This window comes from Abramis brama (genome assembly GCF_963993115.1).
Source record: "Abramis brama genome assembly, chromosome: 21".
NCBI lineage: Eukaryota > Metazoa > Chordata > Actinopteri > Cypriniformes > Leuciscidae > Abramis > Abramis brama.
This window is the reverse complement of record NC_139983.1, coordinates 1746840-1772646: the sequence shown is the minus strand read 5'-3', so window position 1 is coordinate 1772646 and position 25807 is coordinate 1746840. Positions and strand designations below refer to the sequence as shown.

The following is a 25807-nucleotide window of genomic DNA, read 5'->3' as shown; positions in this document are numbered from 1 at the left end:
AGTCTGTTATGTCCTACACAAACAAAAACAACTGGGAGAAACTCGGACGTGTAACAGTATATTAGATCCGTGCATTCATTCTTAAAAGGACAGCAGCCTCATAAACTGTTGCCATACATTTCATTAATGTTAATAAAAAAAACTATATTTTATCTTCAATATTAATCAATTTATATTTAATTAGTAAAATAGTGTTTTATTTTTACAGTTGATTATTCAATTTCGGTAGTAGGGCAGTAAAATAAACCTGTACCTGAAAAGCTTAAAGTTTATTTAATTTGTATATTTTTTCTATTTGTCCTATTGTTTGTAATTCGCTTCTTTGTTCCTATTTTTAATATCAAAAATAAAATAAAATTGCCTGCCTTGCTTTAATACAGAAGACTGTGTGTGTAATGGTCAGCTTAAAGGACATTTGTTTTATAATATTGGGTTGACTAAAATGGTAAGAAAAACTAAATAAATGTCAAGGTTCACATTTAAAGATGGATTTTTTCCCTTCTAGATCTATTAAACTGTCTACCGCAGTCACATAAGAAAAGTAACACAAAACAGTAAACTACAATCAAATCTATGCACATATAGAATCGAAATTTGATTCAAAATCGAGAATCTAAATTGAATTGTGAGGTACCAAAAGATTCCCACCCCTAGTGATTGGTTAATGCGGTTACATTTTTCTCCGGTCTCGGTCATGTGTAAATTGCATGAGCTTATTTCCTCCATTAGATTGAAAGATCTGAATAACCCAGACATTTAGCCGCCCATAGACCCTCCCCTCAAAGAAAGCAGGACAGAAGTGGTTGAAAGTGAGCAAAAGAGACGGATTAAACACCACAGTAGGTGTAAATGGGAATGTACGGATTAAACACCACAGTAGGTGTAAACGGGAATGTACGGATTAAACACCACTGTAGGTGTAAACGGGAATGTACGGATTAAACACCACAGTAGGTGTAAACGGGAATGTACGGATTAAACACCACAGTAGGTGTAAACGGGAATGTACGGATTAAAGACCACGGGAATGTACGGATTAAACACCACAGTAGGTGTAAACGGGAATGTACGGATTAAACACTACAGTAGGTGTACACGGGAATGTACGGATTAAACACCACAGTAGGAGTAAACGGGAATGGATGGATTAAACACTATTGTAGGTTTAAACGGGAATGGACGGATTAAACGCCACAGTAGGATTAAACACTACAGTAGGTGTAAACGGGAATGTACGGATTAAACACTACAGTAGGAGTAAACGGGAATGTACGGATTAAACACCACAGTAGGTGTAAACGGGAATGTACGGATTAAACACCACAGTAGGTGTAAATGGGAATGGATGGATTAAACACTATTGTAGGTTTAAACGGGAATGGACGGATTAAACGCCACAGTAGGATTAAACACTACAGTAGGTGTAAACGGGAATGTACGGATTAAACACTACAGTAGGAGTAAACGGGAATGTACGGATTAAACACCACAGTAGGTGTAAACGGGAATGTACGGATTAAACACCACAGTAGGTGTAAACGGGAATGTACGGATTAAACACCACAGTAGGTGTAAACGGGAATGTACGGATTAAACACCACAGTAGGTGTAAACGGGAATGTACGGATTAAACCCCACAGTAGGTGTAAACGGGAATGTACGGATTAAACACCACAGTAGGTGTACACGGGAATGTACGGATTAAACACTACAGTAGGTGTAAACGGGAATGTACGGATTAAACACTACAGTAGGTGTAAACGGGAATGTACGGATTAAACATTACAGTAGGTGTACACGGGAATGTACGGATTAAACACCACAGTAGGAGTAAACGGGAATGTACGGATTAAACACCACAGTAGGAGTAAACGGGAATGTACGGATTAAACACTACAGTAGGTGTAAACGGGAATGTACGGATTAAACACTACAGTAGGTGTAAACGGGAATGTACGGATTAAACATTACAGTAGGTGTAAACGGGAATGTACGGATTAAACACCACAGTAGGTGTAAACGGGAATGTACGGATTAAACACCACAGTAGGTGTAAACGGGAATGTACGGATTAAACATTACAGTAGGTGTACACGGGAATGTACGGATTAAACACCACAGTAGGTGTAAACGGGAATGTACGGATTAAACACCACAGTAGGTGTAAACGGGAATGTACGGATTAAACACTACAGTAGGAGTAAACGGGAATGTACGGATTAAACACCACAGTAGGTGTAAACGGGAATGTACGGATTAAACACTACAGTAGGAGTAAACGGGAATGTACGGATTAAACACCACAGTAGGTGTAAACGGGAATGTCTCCCTCATCTGATCCACCATAACGCATCTTAATACCAGGAATAAACATTAAAAATGAACATAATTAGTCGATACTGTTATGGTGGCCATTATATCGTGCATCGATAATGGTCGATGGTGAGAATTTTAAAATGCCAAAATATCGGCCGTGGCAATATACAGTACCTTCACCACATGGTGTATTGCACTGACAGCTCTGCATGTGTGGTCATGTGATCTACACTTCAGTCTCAGGACACTCGATCACAAGACCCTCGTGTGTGTGTGTGTGTGTGTGTGCGTACTGGGATCAGTTGCAGTGCTGGAATGGAACAAATTGCCCAGAACAGCACAAGCGTCGGTAGCGTTGCTTCGGGCACGAGTGTAATCGGTTTCTCGCAGTGCATGATGGGTAAAGGAGGCCTTGCTGACAGTTTGCAGGAGAAACTGCAGTGATGAATAAAATAACTCTAACATGCGCTGTCACAGAAACCGCTGCCGAGCGCCACCTTTCACGGATGATCATGATTAGTGCTGGGATTGTGTTAGACGCGTCTGTGTTTGAAGCGACTCGAGAAACCTCTCCGACAGCTGGAGAACATCTCGTGTTCATTTCATAAATTACTCTCGGTGAGTGTCCTGTGCACCGCAGAACTTCTACAGTATTTATAAACTCCGTAACACTTTACAAGAAGGTTCATTAGTTAACATTAGTTATCTACCTTAGTTAACATGAACAAAGAATTATCAATACTTCTTCAGCATTTATTAATCTTAGTTAATATTAATTTCAACATTTACTAATACGTTATTAAAATCAAAGGTTGTATTTGTGAACATTAGTTAATGCACTGTGAACTAACATGAACCAACAATGAACAGCTGGATTTTTATTAACTAACATTAACAAAGATTAATAAATACTGTAACAAATGTATTGCTCATTGTTAGTTCTCGTTAGTAAATACGTTAACTAATGAACCTTATTGTAAAGTGTTACCATAAACTCTGTATGGGCTATTGGTTCATTAGGGATCATTCATCTAGGCTATTCATGCAACTCGTTAACTAACCCTAACGTTAGGATATGCAGAAAATAACATTTTTCTTCAGGACTGTTCATTGTTACTTCATAATACCTAATGCATTAACTGTTAACTCAAACACTTCACTGCAGAACACCAAAATAAAAGTTTTGTTTAATTGGAAATTATGATAGAAATGTATTACTATTGTACAGTAGAATGTACTTATGCAAATTATGATAATAATAACAATGCAAATATGCAATATCAGTTTTTCTTCAGTGTTTACAGTAAACATCTGTTGTGCAGCACTTTGGGATTGTTAAATTTGAATTTTATTACGTTTTAAAAGATAAATTAAATAAACGTTTTATGCATTCATTGGATTTCCACCATTTTTGCTTATACATTTGTATTAAATCATAAAACAGAATCCAGAAAACAGACACAGATAATGTGCATCTGATTACACACTGACTGACTGATTCATTAATTGGATGATCTGATCTTTGCCTTTTGAGTCCATCAAATCTCAAATTAAAAGAGAAGGCAATCAAACGAGGTGCAGATGCTCTAGACATGCTCTCATACACATGTGATTCTGGGTTTGATCAGACTGCGATCAGATATTTAATAATCGGACGCTCTACTGTCAGTCCACATTCACTCTAATTTGACAAATATTTATTTTAACTGTGTGTAGTCTTAGGTGTATCTCATCACTCAAGACCTTCAGACCATTCGAGTGTGTTTCGCGTCGAGCAGAAACAGATGCAGATGTGTGTGTGTGTCGCGGGCCGAGCTTCTGTTGTGTTGATGTACGTCACATTCATCATAGTTGACTGTTTCTCTTCATGTCGATGGAGGCGAGGCAGATGTTCTTTTGCACTTATCTGCATGTGTAATTAGGCCAATTTGCATATGTAGAGCACGAGGCAAAAACACAAGCGCTTTTGCTTTGGTGATAAATATTGACTCAAGGGGGAAAAGCTTCATAAGACGTGATGATCAGAAGTCACACACTCGGACACACACTGTACATTCACAGATGTCGTGAAGTTCACTTAGTTTTTAACTAAATTTACTCAATTCTGGCATTAAATGCTTTTCTAAAAAGTCATTGTGAATGAAATGAGCGTGTGCCTTGACGGATGTGACGTTCAGATCTGCGGCGAACGCTCATTATTATCAGAACATATGACGTGCCGGCGCTCCATTAGCCAGGTGGCATTCATTAGGTTAATTGCTGCCATTTCTGATTATTAATAGTTTGTGAAAGTGACACGCTTGGAAATGGTTCAGTCCATGATTAAAGACTTTAACCGAAAGCTGGTGAGATGTTGTTCTGCTTATAATTTCTTATTTAGACAGAAGTGATGCAAGTGAAGATCCTGATCCTGATACAATTATTATTTTAAGTAGTTTAATAAAGTATTTTAATATTTTAATTTGGAATCAGTTTTGCGATTGTAATGCTCATTTTGTGACTGGGTTGGTCAGGTAGGGTTCTATGACACTGTTTCTGTACTTGTTTTTGTGGATCTGCTGTAATAAGTGAATATCCCTGGTGTGGGATTAATAAAGTCTACAGAACCAAACCTAAAGGTGCAGAGTTTGGCACACTGTGCATATTAATGCTTCATGCGTTAATGTCAGGACGGGTAATTATGTTGATAGCGGCTGATTCCCAAAGCGCTCTTGTGTTTCCAGACCTTCTGTTTTGTCATGTTGGGAATGACGAGCTGTAGGCCATCAGCTCTTTGATGACCTTCTAATGAGGCTCTGTATTTCAAAGTCACCGCGATGCAATCAGTTCTTTGTTTTTATGAAGGATTGCTGTGTTTATTGTAAATGATTTATAGCACATCATCATTATTGTGTTAATAATCTTGAATCAGAGTAAGTTCCTCTTGCAGCATCTCTTCTCTTCTCAGATGACGAGGGCGGGGCTATAACCTGTCACTCACATGAGATCAGCCAATAGCAAACCACAACCAGCCAATCAACTCCTCACAGACACAATCAAGCCCCGCCCACATCTGTTCTTGTTCCAGAAGCGTTTCACTCGGATATATGACACAATAGAGAAGAAAAGACCAGCGCAACTTCCATTTGATGACGACTGATGAAACGCTGGTGAAACGTGTTCGAGTTTATGGAATATGAATGCGTTTTGTAGCGGTTCTGTTAACTCAGCTAATGCTTAGACGCATAGAGACTCACGAAACGGGATTCTGTTGTTTCAGCGGATGAGTGTATTGATCTTCTGCTGTAAGTTCAGGTTGTTTGGATGATGTTTGTTTACTGCAGTCTTCCAATATTCCCAAACAGGAGTCAGGCCTTTCAGGACATTCACGAGTCTGTTCCTGTGACCTTGTGTTTGGACATCACTTGATGATGTTTTATTTGATCAACAATTGCTTTTGAATTATGACTTGAGTCTCACCCGGATCCGACCTCATGTTGAGTAAGGCGGTGTTAACAATATCCTAAGAATCAATCAAAACTTCACTGAACATTATTTGTAGCTCCTGCCATCCAATAATCACAATAATCTTTGTGCTTTGATACTATTGACAAATTCTGTCAGTTTCATCACTAAATTTAGTCAATAAATGTGTGTTTGTGTCTCTTTAATGTGTATGACAGATCGCTGTAGAACCGATCATCTCTTCCTCTTTAATACTAGTTAGTATTAACTAATTGATCTATATATATATATATATATATATATATATATATATATATATATATATATATTTATGTATAATTACATTACATAAATGTTCAGATCTTGATTAAATATTACCACGACAAAAACATTTTTTTTTCTGTGTATTAACTTGCATGGATGAATTACTCACCACGAGACTAGTAAGGTGTGCTAACAAAGTAAACAATTTAGTATAATTGGAGTAGAAACATAATTATGTAATTAAAAAGTTATTATTATAACATTATTATTATACAACCTGCCTTATGTGCCCAATTTAAATGTTTATATACATATTAGCTGTTAAAAAATGGATGTGTACTGTACCTGATATATATCCAAATGAATCGCTATTGAATCAAATTGAATTAAAATGGGATTGAATCAAATCACAAGCTCATGAATCAAAATCAAAATCGAATCATGCAATTTGTGTCACTGCTCAGCCCTAATATTGAGCACATTGCTTTATGGATTATTGCTCACTGTACACCAGTTGCATGATGCAAAACACGTTTAAACATTAAATGAGTATAACTGCATTAGCAATTAATTTGCATTTATTTTCAATGCTGGACAAACCCTGAATGCAATGCGATTGGTCATTCAGAACCAATTCATTAATAGTGTTTGAAAACAGAAAGTGTGCCATTATGCAGTGTCTCTCTCAGGTCCTTGTGGTGAAGCGGGCTTCACCCTGATGATGTGTTTACTCATGCCAGAGCGTTTCAGACCTTAAACTGAGTCTAAACAAGCCCGGAATTCAAAGTTCAGCCCATTGTTTGACAGGGATCTGTTTTCACAGATATTAGGGGCAGTTTACCTCGCTTCAAACTCAACAGGCTAAAGATTTAGCAATTAGGGCCTAATCAGGATCATTATGTGTGTAATCCATCTGAAGCGTAGCAGATGTGTGACTGCGCGCTGGTCAAGGCCGGTGTGTGTGTCGTCACGTAATGGCTCGCTCGGATGTGTTGTTGTAAATGAAGCCTGTGACTGGAATGCTCTCTGATCTTCACGCTGGCTTTCTTCTCTGTTCACCCAACAGGCTGACCGCTAATACTGAGCCAACACATTGTGATTGCATGTGTTTTTCTTCTCTCGCTCACTTTTTAGTGGTTTTTGTTTGAGATTTTGCAGCTTCACGCGTCAAGATTGTTTTGTCGGTCGATTATTGGTCGTTTTCTACATCACATCGCCAGCCCATATGATTAACATAACTCTCCTTCACTAGCCTATGTTTTGGTTGGATTGGTTATGTTGTTTTTTTTCTTTCTCTTTGTTCTAGTATTATCAAAAATAAAAATTTATGCATATTGATCTGAATATTTGAAAAGCGTTCAGTACTCATTTCCTGCAGTGTCAATACATTGATAAATCTGACATAAAAAGCTTATATGACCGCCACCGTTTAAATGATCATTTAAATGATGCAAGTTAAAGTAGAAACATAACTAATTAAAAAACGCCTTGTGTGCAATTTAAAGTCCCCCTGTGGTGTAAATCCAGCTTTTAATGTTGTTTATGTGTCTGTGTGGTGTTTTTAATATGCTTTAAGACAAACCATGTGTAAATTCATAAGTCGACTCCATTGCTGAGTATTTTCTCCTTAAAACTGCAGTGAACCAAAGACAGTCTCAAAAACACGCTTTGAAATCGCTGGTGTTTCTGACGTCACAAACTACCTTGTAACCAATCAGATCAACGTGTGATCATCAACCAGTGGATCTCTGAGCTGAGTGAGTGAGTGGAGGCGGGGCTCATTTGCATATTCATAGAACCACGCATACTAAATGAGGCAAGGGTGTCGAGTTACATTCAAGATATTTTGAAGCGTGAATAAGTTCTTTTTAAAGGAAAAAAGTTTAAATATGTAATTATTGTGATTAATGATAGCCTAAGTTTTAAGGGATACTATTATTGACTACAGGGGGACTTTAAATGTTTATTTTTAGTGTCGATTTAATAAATTTAATTAATTGATTTTTTTATTTAATACTTTTTTGTTTTTGGTTTCTGTAAATTTTTTTAGTGCATCACTAAATGTAATCATACAATGCAATCCCCCCCCCCCCCCATTTTTTTGAAAATGGTATTGAATATCAATATTCTTCAAGGTATGGCAGGGCTCAGGTTGAGTACATTTTGTTAGAGATATAGTGAGAAATATAATTCTCTGTTGTAAACCACAGATATCAGGTCAACAGCGCTGATGTGGAAACCAGGAGAAACATCGTGCCATGAACAAACAAGTTACAGAAGGCTTTAAGTCCACAAATCACCCAAATTCACCATGGATTTAATGTAGTAACGCTATCTGTTACCATGGTATTGTGACAGAAAGTCGAATGTTATTACATTATTCATCAGGGTTCATAGGACCTTTTAAGAGTGAATTTCAAGCATTTTTCAAGGACGTTCAAGTGCTCCACACTTTTTCCAGAACTTATAAGTATATATAATATATATATAATATATAAATATATATATAAAAAAAAACTATAAATGTTATCCAATTAAATGTTATTTTTAATGTGATGACCAAAAACCTTATTTGTTCATCCTTCAAAGATTGTCCACATTTGTAAAACTAAAAGTTTCAAGATGTAGCAAAACTAACACTTTTATTTAAATATAAAAAGACACAAAATTACCACTATAACCAGTAGATGGCGGCGGAGGAGCACTTATTGGCTCATTAGTCATTTCCACTCCTTAATATAGTGTTTTCACACGTTTTTGTCAAAGTTGGGCACTTTTTGTATGAAGTAGGATATATAGTGTTTGCATGTTATGAAAGGTAGAATTGTGAGATAAAGACTCACAATTCGAGAAATAAATTTGCAATTGCGTGTTATAAAGTCAGAATTGCGAGATATAAACTCACAATTTATATCACGCAATTCTGAGATAAAAAGTTTTTATTTTTTATTCTGTGGCGGAAACAAACTTGGTTTATAAAGTTTTTAAAGTCAATAATATATATGACAACTTTTCAATCTGTGCTAAACTTTCTTACACCATCAACAATTATTAGTATATAAAATCAGTTGAATAAAGTGATAAAAACACCAGTGTTGTATTTCCAGAACATTCCATTCATGAGAGAATCAAGTGAGGTGGAAACGCTCTTTGGGTTTTAGCTCGTTCTGTCCAATCAGGGCCGAGAAGAAGAGCTCTTGTGTAGTATTGGCTCGCTCTGTCCAATCAGGGCCGAGAAGAAGAGCTCTCACTCTGTCCAATCAGGGCCGAGAAGAAGAGCTCTTGTGTAGTATTGGCTCGTTCTGTCCAATCAGGGCCGAGAAGAAGAGCTCTCGTGTAGTATTGGCTCGCTCTGTCCAATCAGGGCCGAGAAGAAGAGCTCTCGTGTAGTATTGGCTCGCTCTGTCCAATCAGGGCCGAGAAGAAGAGCTCTCGTGTAGTATTGGCTCGCTCTGTCCAATCAGGGCCGAGAAGAAGAGCTCTCGTGTAGTATTGGCTCGTTCTGTCCAATCAGGGCCGAGAAGAAGAGCTCTCGTGTAGTATTGGCTCGCTCTGTCCAATCAGGGCCGAGAAGAAGAGCTCTCGTGTAGTATTGGCTCGCTCTGTCCAATCAGGGCCGAGAAGAAGAGCTCTTGTGTAGTATTGGCTCGTTCTGTCCAATCAGGGCCGAGAAGAAGAGCTCTCGTGTAGTATTGGCTCGCTCTGTCCAATCAGGGCCGAGAAGAAGAGCTCTCGCTCTGTCCAATCAGGGCCGAGAAGAAGAGTTCTCGTGTAGTATTGGCTCGCTCTGTCCAATCAGGGCCGAGAAGAAGAGCTCTCGTGTAGTATTGGCTCGTTCTGTCCAATCAGGGCCGAGAAGAAGAGCTCTCGTGTAGTATTGGCTCGCTCTGTCCAATCAGGGCCGAGAAGAAGAGCTCTCGTGTAGTATTGGCTCGTTCTGTCCAATCAGGGCCGAGAAGAAGAGCTCTCGCCCTGTCCAATCAGGGCCGAGAAGAAGAGCTCTCGTGTAGTATTGGCTCGCTCTGTCCAATCAGGGCCGAGAAGAAGAGCTCTCGCTCTGTCCAATCAGGGCCGAGAAGAAGAGCTCTCGTGTAGTATTGGCTCGTTCTGTCCAATCGGGGCCGAGAAGAAGAGCTCTCGCTCTGTCCAATCAGGGCCGAGAAGAAGAGCTCTCGTGTAGTATTGGCTCGCTCTGTCCAATCAGGGCCGAGAAGAAGAGCTCTCGTGTAGTATTGGCTCGCTCTGTCCAATCAGGGCCGAGAAGAAGAGCTCTCGTGTAGTATTGTCTCGTTCTGTCCAATCAGGGCCGAGAAGACGAGCTCTCGTGTAGTATTGGCTCGCTCTGTCCAATCAGGGCCGAGAAGAAGAGCTCTCGTGTAGTATTGGCTCGTTCTGTCCAATCAGGGCCGAGAAGAAGAGCTCTCGCCCTGTCCAATCAGGGCCGAGAAGAAGAGCTCTCGTGTAGTATTGGCTCGCTGTGTCCAATCAGGGCCGAGAAGAAGAGCTCTCGCTCTGTCCAATCAGGGCCGAGAAGAAGAGCTCTCGTGTAGTATTGGCTCGTTCTGTCCAATCGGGGCCGAGAAGAAGAGCTCTCGCTCTGTCCAATCAGGGCCGAGAAGAAGAGCTCTCGTGTAGTATTGGCTCGCTCTGTCCAATCAGGGCCGAGAAGAAGAGCTCTCGTGTAGTATTGGCTCGCTCTGTCCAATCAGGGCCGAGAAGAAGAGCTCTCGTGTAGTATTGTCTCGTTCTGTCCAATCAGGGCCGAGAAGACGAGCTCTCGTGTAGTATTGGCTCGCTCTGTCCAATCAGGGCCGAGAAGAAGAGCTCTCGTGTAGTATTGGCTCGCTCTGTCCAATCAGGGCCGAGAAGAAGAGCTCTCGCTCTGTCCAATCAGGGCCGAGAAGAAGTGCTCTCGTGTAGTATTGGCTCGCTCTGTCCAATCAGGGCCGAGAAGAAGAGCTCTCGTGTAGTATTGGCTCGTTCTGTCCAATCAGGGCCGAGAAGAAGAGCTCTCGTGTAGTATTGGCTCGCTCTGTCCAATCAGGGCCGAGAAGAAGAGCTCTCGCCCTGTCCAATCAGGGCCGAGAAGAAGAGCTCTCGTGTAGTATTGGCTCGCTCTGTCCAATCAGGGCCGAGAAGAAGAGCTCTTGCTCTGTCCAATCAGGGCCGAGAAGAAGAGCTCTCGTGTAGTATTGGCTCGTTCTGTCCAATCAGGGCCGAGAAGAAGAGCTCTCGCTCTGTCCAATCAGGGCCGCGAAGACGAGCTCTCGTGTAGTATTGGCTCGCTCTGTCCAATCAGGGCCGAGAAGAAGAGCTCTCGTGTAGTATTGGCTCGTTCTGTCCAATCAGGGCCGAGAAGAAGAGCTCTCGTGTAGTATTGGCTCGCTCTGTCCAATCAGGGCCGAGAAGAAGAGCTCTCGTGTAGTATTGGCTCGTTCTGTCCAATCAGGGCCGAGAAGAAGAGCTCTCGTGTAGTATTGGCTCGTTCTGTCCAATCAGGGCCGAGAAGAAGAGCTCTCGTGTAGTATTGGCTCGCTCTGTCCAATCAGGGCCGAGAAGAAGAGCTCTCGCCCTGTCCAATCAGGGCCGAGAAGAAGAGCTCTCGTGTAGTATTGGCTCGCTCTGTCCAATCAGGGCCGAGAAGAAGAGCTCTCGCTCTGTCCAATCAGGGCCGAGAAGAAGAGCTCTCGTGTAGTATTGGCTCGTTCTGTCCAATCAGGGCCGAGAAAAAGAGCTCTCGCTCTGTCCAATCAGGGCCGCGAAGACGAGCTCTCGTGTAGTATTGGCTCGCTCTGTCCAATCAGGGCCGAGAAGAAGAGCTCTCGTGTAGTATTGGCTCGTTCTGTCCAATCAGGGCCGAGAAGAAGAGCTCTCGTGTAGTATTGGCTCGCTCTGTCCAATCAGGGCCGAGAAGAAGAGCTCTCGTGTAGTATTGGCTCGCTCTGTCCAATCAGGGCCGAGAAGAAGAGCTCTCGTGTAGTATTGGCTCGTTCTGTCCAATCAGGGCCGAGAAGAAGAGCTCTCGTGTAGTATTGGCTCGTTCTGTCCAATCAGGGCCGAGAAGAAGAGCTCTCGTGTAGTATTGGCTCGCTCTGTCCAATCAGGGCCGAGAAGAAGAGCTCTCGTGTAGTATTGGCTCGCTCTGTCCAATCAGGGCCGAGAAGAAGAGCTCTCGTGTAGTATTGGCTCGTTCTGTCCAATCAGGGCCGAGAAGAAGAGCTCTCGTGTAGTATTGGCTCGTTCTGTCCAATCAGGGCCGAGAAGAAGAGCTCTCGTGTAGTATTGGCTCGCTCTGTCCAATCAGGGCCGAGAAGAAGAGCTCTCGTGTAGTATTGGCACGTGAGGAGTTTTCCAGCCAGGTGTTTGACGTTGAGCGCTGAGGCCCTTTGGATCTGCCGATCTCCTGCCATGAGAGTTTCCTTTTTCAAAGCCCATCAGTGGGAATGCTCCCGATATCCCATCATCCCCCACTGCCCCACGCCAGCTGCCCATGAGACTGAACCAGTGCATGAACATAGCCTTCTTATCATTCACGCTTAAGCATGCAAATAAACACAAGCTTTTATGATTTCGAAAAAATGTAAAGGTCCCACTTTATATTAAGTGGTTTTAAGTATTTACATCGAAAAATAAGTACAATGTAGTTATTGTGTTGATGTTGTGTTGTATTGTAAAACACTTGTGCTGCTGTTGAGGTGTGACACGGGTGAGCTTAGGGACAGGTGAGGTGTAAGGGAAGGTCAGCATCAATTAAACTCATTACAGCTGTAATTACATGAAGGTATTTTCAAAATATAAGTACAATGTAAAAACGTACACTATAACTCCATTGTATCAAATTATTAATTTCAATGTAACTACATAGTACTTATAGCTACTTAATATAAAGTGGGACCAATGTGAATAAAGAAAAGTTATGTAAGATTAGAAATGGGTCAACATGGGTTATAGTTTTGAGAAATGCATATTCATAAATACAATGATTTAAATGCATCTGGAATTTTCAAATATTTCTTAGACTTTTTAAAAAACAGATTTGCTCAATATTTGAGAAACGTCCTGCCAAATCAAAGCCATACGGTGAAACCAACATGCGGAAAAAAAGAGTATGGCATCAAATGTCAGTTTATAAAGACCGTTTGATCTTATGATCTTATGACTGTGTTCGAGTCGTTGGGAATATCTCACAGTTTGAACTTTGCCTTTAGTTTTATAAGCTTTTCTAAATCCATGAGCGATTCAGGTTTTCCTCCAGGATGGTGTGGTTCCACAAACTGCTCTCGCTAAGGCTTCTGATCTGCATTAAATAATTATAACCGCCTCAGATATATTTCATTAAACTAATTTGTGGCTTTTGCCTCTTGATTTGATGTGATTGGGGAGAGAGGCAAGACTATATACAGCGTGTGCATGATTATTAGGCAAGTCGATATCCTGTTTTTTTCCAAGCACATTTTACCAATTCCAAACCACATCAATCTTAATAACTACTATTCATTTTGTATAGGCATTTATAAGTGATATGTAATTGTTAACATGGGCTGGAAATGAAAAACGCTTTATATTCAGATGTGCGTAATTATTAAGCAGGTTTTCTTTTACAGGCCAAAAAAAGATTTAGAACTCTCACTGTAATGTCTAAAATTCATAAATGCAATCCATGAGAAGGGTGTAATACTAGGGATGTAACAATATATCGCAATACAAAAATGCATGGATAGTGACAATATGTATTGTGTATAATTCACTCAAAATGAAAATTTCTGTGCGAAAAAATTCTAGTTTTCAGAGTTTTAGTGTCAGAACTGGATTAAACTGCTGTATATAATGTTGAATATAATGTATAATAATGCAATGGGGGAATATTAGTGTGTCCTGATAATGCCAGATGTCTGATGTTCCCAGTAAAAGTGTCCTACATTATTTTAAATATATCTAGTCAGTGACAGAGATCAAGCATATTCATCTACAATAATTCAGTATTTTCATCTTCAGAATCATGAATATTGTTATTCTGGTGTCTCTATTGTCCTGTTCATTGGGTTTCAGCACCAAGTCCAAGCCTGTTCATTTACACACACAATGTAGGATCACATTTAGAATTTCATCATTTTCTGTAAACCTTTTATCATGTGTGTTGGAGTATCACAGTAATATGGTCTCGAGAGTTCAGGATCGTGATGTGTGTCGAATCGAGACATGAGGGGATCGTTACACTCCTACTGTAATAGAAATTGCAAAATTAAGGTGCGACTATTGGACAAGAAATGCTCATTGGGGGGGCAGGGTCACAAAAACAGGTAGAGAAAGAAGAAAAGATATAAACTGCTGAGGAATTAAGGAGGAGAGTCGTGTGTGAAAGCATCAGGAACCCTTTAGTCTCAGTGCCTTTATATTCCAGAGCTGCAGCCGATCTCCCGGAGTACAAGCTCTCTTCCTTTCATCCGGCGCGTGCTTTTGTTCCCGTGATGGAGTGAATGCACGAGGTCTAAAGGTGTGTTGTGTTCACCTGACACAACAGCCAATCATACGCGAGGACACTTATATCCCTCTCATCTCGCACCGACCCGCTCATCCGGATCCGCTCGGCCACACTCGTCCCCGTGTTCCTGGAGATTACAGGCTCTAAAGCACTCCTCTCTCGCTCGCTCGCTCTGTCTGTGTGCAATGCACTCTGGTAATTAACTTTGTCCTTCTTTTATTTGTTCCAGTCTTCCCCCGTCCACTCTTCTGAGCATCTTCTCCCAGGAGTACCAGGTTAGAAGTTTTCCTCCTTTGTGTGGCCTGACAGCTGCCTAATTGAATGATGAATGTCCCCTTATTTCTGTGTAATTGAACTGCCAACTCTCTGATTGGTTTGGAGGATTCCCCCCCGACCCACACTCACACACACACACACACACACACACACACACAGTGGACCTCTGCCAACCCGGCCTCTCCATCTGTCTAATAACATCGAGCCGCTGCTTATTTGCCGGACCTGTAATAAATTATGCTAAACCATTATTATTCTGACAATAATAATTTCCCCGTGTGGCGCGGGCGCGTGTGCTAAATGTTTGCTGACTGGCGCTGTCGCGAGCGCTTTCCTCCTCTGACAGCGAGGATGATCGATGGCCACTGTTGCAGCGGCTCAGAATAGAGTCATTCATCATCCGTCTGACAGCTGTCACTCATTCTCCGTGTCTCAGCAGAATCGCTCCTGTAGTTTTTAAATAAGTTGTTTTTAAGCGTCCTCGGGTTAAGACGCCGCTGAATCGCGTTACGCCAGACAGCGAGAGTGGTTGTAGAGTAGAAGAACAGGAAATGAATGAGGCTGAAAGCTCAGGGTAGTGAACACTTATACACACACACACACACACACACACACACACACACACACACACACACGAGTCGGTGTAATAACACACACATCTGGTGCCAGACGCAGGGCTCAGTGTGTGTTACTGTAATGCAGTATAGTTACGATTTGTAATGTTTCTGAAAGAGTCTCTTCTGCTCATCAAGGCTGCGTTTATTTGATCAAAAATACAGTAAAACAGTGAAATATTATCAAACATCTGTTTTCTATGTGAATATATAGTTAAGTGTAATTTATTCCTGTGATCAAAGCTGAATTTCAGCATCATTACTCCAGTCTTCAGTGTCACATGATCCTTTAGAAATCATTCTAATATGAGGATTTGATGATCAAGAAACATTTATGATTATTATAGATGTTGAAAACATCTGATGTTTTTGTGGAAACATTATAATTGTCTTTACTGTCACTTTTGATGAATTTAATGCGTCCTTGATGAATAAAAGTATTGATTTCTTTAAAAAAATCCAAACTTACTGTAAGCAAAATTTATTTTTATTCGAATAAACATGTTAATGCCTGTTTTTGTAACTTGATGGACTCAAAATACCAGATGATTCATTTCCAATGAATGATTCAGTGTAAAAATAATTCACATTATTAAACGCTTGAGTTCAAAACTAAAGACTCGAAACAGTCCAACTAAGATTATAGATCAGACCGTTCAGACTTACAGTAGTGCTGAATGTGAAACGTTTGATTGTAGATCAGCGTCTTGAGTTATAGACGGATTAAAAAACATCTTGGTTCTGTTCCCGCTCATTCTAGATTTCTTTGTGGCTCTCACGTGTGAATATCATCCAGTAGTCCTGTCCACTGAGAGACCCAACATGCTAGTTAAACATCACAACAGAACGTTTTCACACACACAAACACACTCTATATCCCACCGTACATCCCGACACAATGACTGGGGATATTGTGCATGTGTGTTTCAGAAGCGGATGAAGCGCAGCTTTGTGAGACATCACGCTCCTGACGCGGTTAAAGGATACTATCAGAGGTACGAAACAGCACACATGCATCACTGATGTGTTATTATAAAGCATTATGGGAAGTTCAGCTGTTTTAAACTGACATGACATCTTAAAAATGGAAAAATAAAGATTTTTCATTGGTGGTGTAACATTCACACACAGCTTATCCACAATACATACACACATAAGACAACACTAATGCTGAGAATGATTCAGTAAACCAGCTGATGGATGCGAGAAATGATGTGTTTTGCTCTCAGTGCTCGATAGCTTCTTTGATTTAATACATTAAAACCAGAGCATAAAAAATCATTTGCATTATTCTTGTTTATTATGAGTATTTCTCAATACTGTAACAGTGCAGTGATGATGAAAACACTGAAGCAACACACATGGACGTCTGTGAGTGAAACACTCCTCTTCTTTGTGTAGATTGCAGCTCTGCTGTCATCAGGTGCATCATGGGAAGCTTTAAACACCAGTGGAGGAAGATCATGTGATGATGATGATGATTGTCCTTCATTATCTACTCATACATTTAGATTTATAAGTAAATAAATAACACTTTACAATAAGATTCATTAGTTAACATTAGATAATGTATTAACTAACATGAACTAACAATGAGCAATACATTTATTACAGTATTTATTAATCTTTGTTAATGTTAGTTAATCAAAAGCTGTTTCTTGTTTGTTCATGTTAGTTCGCAGTGCATTAACTAATGTTCACAAATACAACCTTTGATTTTAATAACGTATTAGTAAATGTTGAAATTAATATTAACTAAGATTATTAAATGCTGAAGAAGTATTGTTCATTCTTAGTTCATGTTAACTAATGAACCTTATTGTAAAGTGTTCCCACATTTACTAATCTAATGTTAATTTCAACGTTTAAAATCAAAACATTAGCAAAGAAGAGCAAGTCCTGCAACACATGTTTTGCTCAATGCTAGTTGATGTTAGTGTTGCCAGTGTGTGTTTGTCTGCAGAATCAAGAGTAACTGAAGCAGAAGCATTTAGATCCGCAGGTTAAAGGTCACGGGATCCTGCAGCTAATCAGGGCTGTGTTTCCTGAAAGCATCGTTAGTTTCTATGATCGCAAGTTCAGTCGTTATCATCAGTTCAGCGAGTCGTGTTTCCCGAAACTATAGTTCTAACGAACAACAGCATCTCAGAGTTGTGTGTGTGTAACGACAGATCTCCTGCGGTTAGAAGAAGAGTTTCTCATTTTCATGACATGTGGACTCAATAAATCCTGATCATGAGGAATATAATCAATCTAACATTCAGTGCAATCTATATCTGTTATCTAGAATACATATAAATGTCATTTACGTCTTTTAGTTTGTCAAGAGATTTAAAGTGTAGTTATTGAAGAGTGCGCATGTGTGAACGAGCTCTAGTGTGTGTGAACGAGCTCTAGTGTGTGTGAACGAGTCTATGATTGAGTCCGGAAATAAAGCAAAACCACAGATGCATGTCTGTAATCTATAGCAAAACATCTCGCATTAATTCGATCTCAAACAGATTCATTAACAGTAGTTATTACTCCAACACATGCGTGACATCTTTAACAACGTGGTTGAACGACCAATTTGCATCTATACGGCTTCGGGAAACAGTCGAGACTCGCTATATGTGTCGCCCTACAGTAGTGAAGCAGGAGTTAGGGTGTGTGCGGGAAACACCCCTGATTGTTGTTCTCCCAGACATCAGACACACTGATCTCCGTTTGCCAGACCTCTACAGGAGCCCTGTGTTGTGTTTCTGGTTAGCTGTGGTTAAGAGCGCTGGTGTGTGATGTGTGTGTGAGGGCTCTGTGGTTTCAGGCTAATGAACGGTTGGGTTGAGTCTGAGCCCATCAGGGACTCCGGCATGTTCTGGCTGGTCTGCTCTTGTTGTCTTCTCCTCTCATTTGTTGACTTTCTTCCCCATTGTTGTTGTGTGTGGTAATGAAGATACCGCAGCGAGGCCCGGACTCGTCCCACAGACCCGGTTCTGCTGGAGCTCGCCAACCAGGTAATGACTTGTGCACAAACATCATTAACCCAAAAGATTCATTTGGAGTTTCCCCAGTCTGTTAGTACTTATACAAATTGGACTAATGGTTCTGCCTATTAACCAATGATTTCGTGCAATTATCCTTCATGGAAAAATAGTTGAGTGTGATTATCATAAGTGACGTTCATAAATGCGTCTGTGGTCTGCTATTGACAGGGAGGTCAGTGGGTAATATCTCTATAGGTGAGCTGTTTACATCTCTGATTTCAAACCTTCGTTAAAGGGTTCGTTCACCCAAAAACTCTGTCAGTAATTACCCTCATGTTGTTCCAGCCCCGCAAGACTTTCATTCATCTTCAGAACACTAATGAAGATATTTCTGATGAAATCTGAGAGCTATTCTCTCAAAAAAGTATTCTCGTCGCTTGATAAACTTAAGGTTGAGCCGCTGTAGTCACTTGGACTATTGTAACAATGTCTTTACTAACTTTTCTGAGCCGGCAGATATCCATTACAGAGAAGCCTATGGAGGAGTGAGCCAGCTCTCAGATCTCATTAGAAATATCTTCATTTGTGTTCTGAAGATGAACGAAAGTCTGACGGGGTTGGGGGAGAGTAATTACTGTCAGAGTTTTCGTGTTTGGGTGAACGAACCCTTCAAGCGTCGGCCATCGGTCGTGACGTGATCTCAGGGCCAGTGAGAGACGATGTGAATGATGTCACTGTTAAGACTGACCAGTGAACGATGTTGATCCTCTCACGCCCTCATCATCACCTCACTGTGTTTCACCATGTGATTCACACACATCTCATGGGAAATTATGATACGGCTTCCATTCATTACTGCATGAGCTTATGAAATCTGTTTCGTTTTTACTAAAATTCAGGATCCCCAGAATATTCTAAAATATTCCTTAATTCTGTGTATTATAATGTAATAGAAATGTATTATCAAAAATGGTGGTGATCTTGAATGCTTAACAATTTAATTGATCATTTTAAAGTCCCCCTGTGGTGTAAATCCAGCTTTTAATGTTGTTTATGTGTCTATGTGGTGTTTGCTTTAAGACAAACCATGTGTAAATTCATAAGTCAACAGACGTATCTGTTGATCTCTTGAACACACTGGCCAATCAGGGGCGTTTAATTTAGTCAGAATCCGCTCACCAATCAAACCGCAGGAGTTTTGGTTCAGTTCTGCTCGCTCACGAATCCTCTCACAAACTGTAGACACTGGAAATAAGAGATTCACTGTGCAGTGGAGACGGCGTCAGTGATTATAACAGCGCTTTCAAGGCTATACTGTATATAATCCATTGAATAAAAGTTTAGTTTTTTGACGTCAACCGCGGTAAGATGTCAATAAAACAATAATGCCACTTTTACCTCAGAAAAGCCTTTCAATGACCATAAACATTTTTCTGCATTACCTAGAAAAATAACTCTAGAGAGGAGGAGCATTTTGACACATTTATGCGGTTTTACTTTATTTTGATGGTCCCTTTAACACATTCTGTTGACTACAAGTAACGTTACACCTACATGTCTACTAGCTCTCATTAGAGTATCAGTAGAGTATTAGTAGACTCTGCTTAATATCTGCTAACTTTGTTGTGATGCTCCTCAAACAGACATTCTACTGACTATAGAAGCTATAGTTCTATATAGTTCTAGTTCTCATTAGAGTATCAGTAGAGTATCAGTAGAGTATCAGTGGCATATTAGTAGAGTATTAGTAGAGTAGAGTATCAGTAGAGTATCAGTAGACTGGTAGGGTTAGGGTTAGAATAAGTTGACATGTAGTTGCAAATATACTTATAGTCAGTAGAATGTCTGTTTGAGGAGCATCACAATAAAGAGTTAGCAGATATTAAGCAGAGAGTCTACTAATACTCTACTCTACTGATACTCTACTAATACTCTACTGAAACTCTACTAATACTCTACTAATACTCTACTCTACTGATACTCTACTAATACTCTACTCTACTGATACTCTACTAATACTCTACTAATACTCTACTAATACTCTACTCTACTGATACTCTACTATACTAATACTCTACTCTACTAATACTCTACTGATACTCTACTAACCCTTTACTCTACTGATACTCTACTGATACTCTACTGATACTCTACTCTACTAATACTCTACTCTACTGACACTCTACTAATACTCTACTCTACTAATACTCTACTGATACTCTACTAATACTCTACTGATATTCTAGTCTACTGATACTCTACTCTACTGATACTCTACTAATACTCTACTGATACTCTACTCTACTAATACTCTACTGATACTCTACTCTACTGATACTCTACTGATACTCTACTGATATTCTAGTCTACTGATACTCTACTCTACTGATACTCTACTAATACTCTACTGATACTCTACTCTACTAATACTCTACTGATACTCTACTCTACTGATACTCTACTAATACTCTACTGATATTCTACTCTACTGATATTCTACTCTACTGATAATCTACTGATACTCTACTGATACTCTACTGATATTCTACTCTACTGATACTCTACTGATATTCTACTCTACTGATACTCTACTGATATTCTACTCTACTGATACTCTACTCTACTGATACTCTACTGATACTCTACTGATATTCTACTCTACTGATACTCTACTGATACTCTACTCTACTGATACTCTACTGATACTCTACTAATATTCTACTCTACTGATACTCTACTGATATTCTACTCTACTGATACTCTACTGATACTCTACTAATATTCTACTCTACTGATACTCTACTGATATTCTACTCTACTGATACTCTACTCTACTGATACTCTACTGATACTCTACTGATATTCTACTCTACTGATACTCTACTGATACTCTACTCTACTGATACTCTACTGATATTCTACTAATATTCTACTCTACTGATACTCTACTGATATTCTACTCTACTGATACTCTACTGATACTCTACTCTACTGATACTCTACTGATACTCTACTAATATTCTACTCTACTGATACTCTACTGATATTCTACTCTACTGATACTCTACTCTACTGATACTCTACTGATACTCTACTGATATTCTACTCTACTGATACTCTACTAATATTCTACTGATATTCTACTCTACTGATACTCTACTGATACTCTAATGACAGTTAGTAGACATGTAGTTGCAAAGTTACTTATAGTCAACAGAATATCTAAAGGGACCATCAAAATAAAGTGTTATCATTTATGCAGTATATGACATAATCATTATATTTTTACTCAACCTGTTCTTCAGTATTTAATGAATGTTGGAATGAATCAGTCATGAAAACAAGTGTTTATGACAGCCACCTTTTAAATAACTGGAGTAACATCATTAAGTAATTAAAAAGTTACTATTCTAAAAAAAAAGTGTTAGTATGCAAATCAGTTGTTAATTTTATAATGTAATATTGCAGTAAAACAGGGTTCATGTATATAGCATTAGTTCAGAGTCAGAGAAAAGTTGACAGTACTGTACCTGATATTTATCCAAGTGAATCCAAATCAAATCAAATCAGAATTGAATCAAATGTAATCGCATCCTTGTGACAAGTTTGGTGTCAGTGTCCGGCGTCGCTGTGAACGTCAGACACACTCAACACACAGAAGTTTACATGAGCGTCATCATTTCTGACACAGCCTGATCCTTGCCTGAGTTCAGAGTGATTGTGAGTCTGCTGTTGAAGGAAGGGTCTTCCTCATATGCGTCACATGACTCAGTTCATGCACTCCTTCACGTTTACTCTGCGCTCGCTGCTAATTGCTGCAGTCGTAGTGCTTTATGGGTCAGTGTATATCGCCAGATGAGCTACACTATAACAACTGATGAGAAATATTACTGTGCATGCGAGTGCATCGCCCGTCCATGACCTGACACACACATACACACACACGCTCGAGTCCCGCAGACTGATCCCAGTGTGTGTCTCAGCCTGATTAGAGAATGATGAATGTGATCGGAGCTTCGCTAACGTTACTCGCGCGTCTCAGATGAGAGATCCACTCATGATTAATTTGAGAACGACGAGGACGAGCACCTGAATGAAGCAGGGAAACCTCACGCAGACGTCATTATTCAGTGTCATCTCGTGTGTGTGTGTGTGTGTGTGTGTGTGTATGTGTGTGTGTGTCCTCATGTCCGGATGACACGTGAGGCTGATGATGTGTTTCAGAGACTGAAGCTGATGATGAAAGCTGTCTCCTCCTCAGAACAGATGCGAGTCCATCAGTGTGTCGTGTTCAGAGTCAGACAGACTAAATGTGATTTCTGTATAAACCTTTATATACTTTTTAACCACAAATGCTGGTCTTGCACTAGCTGTGATGCGACACACATTACGTAATCAGGTTGAAAGGTCACGCGTGTTCCGGGTCGGAAATGTAGGATAGGGTGAAAAACTCTTATTTTCTCCTCCAACTTCAAAATCGTCCGACATCATTGTTTTACCTTTTATTTATTTATTTGTTATAAATGGCGTTTGTCTTAGTCTTTGCACGTTCTCTTAGTAAACACTGGGTCTGTTCTTCCGCCTTCGTCACGCGTGACCTTTCAACCTGATTACGTAATGTGTGTCGCATCACAGCTAGTGCAAGACCAGCATTTGTTATTAAAAGTATATAAATGTTCTAACATGTCCGCTGGTTTGTCTGGATAAGACTCTTATTCCTCGGCTGGATCGTGTCGAGACTTTGAAGCTGCACTGAAACTCACATCTGGACCTTCGACCCGTTGGACCCCATTGAAGTCACTATATGGAGAAACATCCTGGAGTGTTTTCCTCAAAAACCTTCATTTCTTTTCCACTGAAGAAAGAAAGAAGAAAAAGAGTGAACTAATCCTTTAAAAATTAATTATTGAAAATTAAATTTGGTAAATAAAACAAGGATTATTGGAGTATTTAGTGACACTTAACAATAAGTTAATGTAATTGAATGCATGAACTAAAATTAACTAACATTGAACAATTTATTTGTTATAGCATTTATCTGCCGAGTTGCACATTAATGTAAAATCTTTCAATTTTTTTGTTTTGTTTTGTTGTTAAAGCTCCAGCTTTTACAGATCTTCAAGTGCAGATATCATCTTTTTTGTAAATAATTGTGAAGTCAGTCAAGACTAGTGCGAGTGCAGTCAGATCGGCTTTATTTCTACAGCGCTTCATACATTACTGATTGTTTCCGAGCAGCTTTACAGCGATAACAGGAAAATAATGCATGTTTGCAGCATTGACTAAGTGTTGAAGAGTGTAACTATTCACCATGGACAATTAAACAGGTGTGCAGATCTGTTCATTCCCTTTGTGACACGAGCATTAGCGTACTCCATGATTCCTGCAGCTGTGATGAAGAGATCGCAGTGAGGTGTGTGATGAAGATGTGAGTCGAGCCGTAGGTGTGCAGCTCTCGCATGTTCCTCCTTCAAAGCCCTTCTCTTTCCCTGCACACACTCCCAGGCCTCGCTGTAACCCAGCCGGATCCTTCTCTTTCCCTGCACACGCTCCCAGGCCTCGCTGTAACCCAGCCGGATCCTCATCCTGCTTCTGCAGTTTTAGAGGCTTTCTTTCCCTGAAGTTTCTCTGCTCTTCTGTGACATTCGGATTGAGGTCTTTCGTATCGTAAAGTATCTCTCGCCGTGTGAATACTGAGATTGAGACTGTTTAACAGACATTAACAGTGAAGCCCCGAAAAGATCTTTTAACTCTTTCAATACTGATGTTAAAGTCTCACTGTAGTCAATAATTTCATCCCTTAAAACTCATCCTTGATCACCAAAATGACGTAGTTGAACGTTTTTATGCCTTAAAATATCTTGAATGTAACTTGACACCCTTGCCTCATTTAGTATGCGTGGTTCTATGAATATGCATATGAGCCCCGCCTCCACTCACTCACTCAGCTCAGAGATCCACTGGTTGACGATCACACGTTGATCTGATTGGTTACAAGGTAGTTTGTGACGTCAGAAACACCAGCGATTTCAAAGCGTGTTTTTGAGACTGTCTTTGGTTCACTGCAGTTTTAAGGAGAAAATACTCAGCAATGGAGTCGACTTATGAATTTACACATGGTTTGTCTTAAAGCATATTAAAAACACCACATAGACACATAAACAACATTAAAAGCTGTTTTTTCACCTCAGGGGACTTTAAGAATAGGTTGACCCGTCACATGTATGCTATAAACTAACAACAGTTGCTATCTTTCCATCAAAAGTTGTGAATTTAACTTATGCGCATATTGCATTTGCATCAAATATCACATAAAACATTTGTGAATAAAGCAGCGTTTCCATCCAGTGAGCCGAAGAGAGCAAAATCATCACTTCCTCATAAACTGGCACTAAATATCACTAAGAAAAATGGAGGTTGCTGCAGGAGAAGACACTGTATATAATCATAATCATTTTGTATATAATAAATTAATTTTGGCCGGTTAGTCCAGTTATGCCGTCCCGTCGCAAAGTCACATGTCGTTTTTGGTGCGCATCGAGGAATTTATTATCGGATAATACTTTTTTTTTTTTTTTTTAATTTATGCATATTTTGGCGTTTCTATCCAGCGTTTGTTTCATACGATATCCAAAAATGCACATAAAAACAGGTGGATGGAAACATAGCTAGTTATGCACTGATTTCATAACCATTATTAGGAATGTTTTGTGTCATTGTGTTATATTGAAATGCATATAAAACTCTTGATTTGATGTTCAGAGAGAAACCGTTTCCCATCTCCATCTCTCGTTACGGTAACAGTTTCCATGACTTGGGGACAGAATGAGGCTTTAAACCGTTAAAAACAAGTCATTATTTTTGTTGCTAAAAGTAAGTGATTAAACTCACAACCTCAAATGAGTGGTTTTATTTTACCAGATAGAGTAAAAAGTAAAGTGTAATTTTTGCTTAAAAACTGAACATAAAGATTACCTTTTAAAATAATCAGTTAAGCTGTTTCTCCGTAGCTCGTCTGGGAATACATTTGTGGTTCTTAAAATTTTAGTATTTGAAAACAAATATATTTGTTTGATCACTTTTTTTCACAGTAAGAAAAGGGTTTAATGGTTGACACAATAATTTGTACAAATTGGGAAAAAAAAAAGTTTTACACGCGACACACACACTATTTAGCATACAAAAGTTTTTTTTTTTTTTTTTAAACGCTGAATAGTGATTTCATAAATTACATTGAAGCAAAAAAAACTAATGTAATATAACAACAGGAAAAGGGTAATTAAACAAATAAATGCATAAGAAATAACTCACACTATTACTAATAAGAAATGCAGTTTTACTGTATGTATTAATACAGTAATACATACAGTCATATTAGTAATTCTGCAAACCTAGGTATTGCTTTAATTAATTTTTAATGAATCTAGAATCTTACTGCATAAAAAGTA

General features: G+C 39.5%; 1 protein-coding gene across 3 annotated transcripts in view; it reads left to right on the top strand.

The window, feature by feature from the left end:
* The window catches only part of cdin1 (CDAN1 interacting nuclease 1), a 107708-nt gene that overhangs the window by 11012 nt on the left and 70889 nt on the right, over nt 1-25807 (top strand). For all 3 annotated transcript variants that reach the window (XM_084096614.1, XM_084096615.1, XM_084096613.1), the window contains exons 3-5: nt 14736-14781; nt 16327-16391; nt 18329-18389. In XM_084096614.1, the coding sequence (XP_083952740.1) occupies nt 14736-14781; nt 16327-16391; nt 18329-18389 (172 nt within the window). The remainder of the gene's footprint in view (nt 1-14735; nt 14782-16326; nt 16392-18328; nt 18390-25807) is intronic.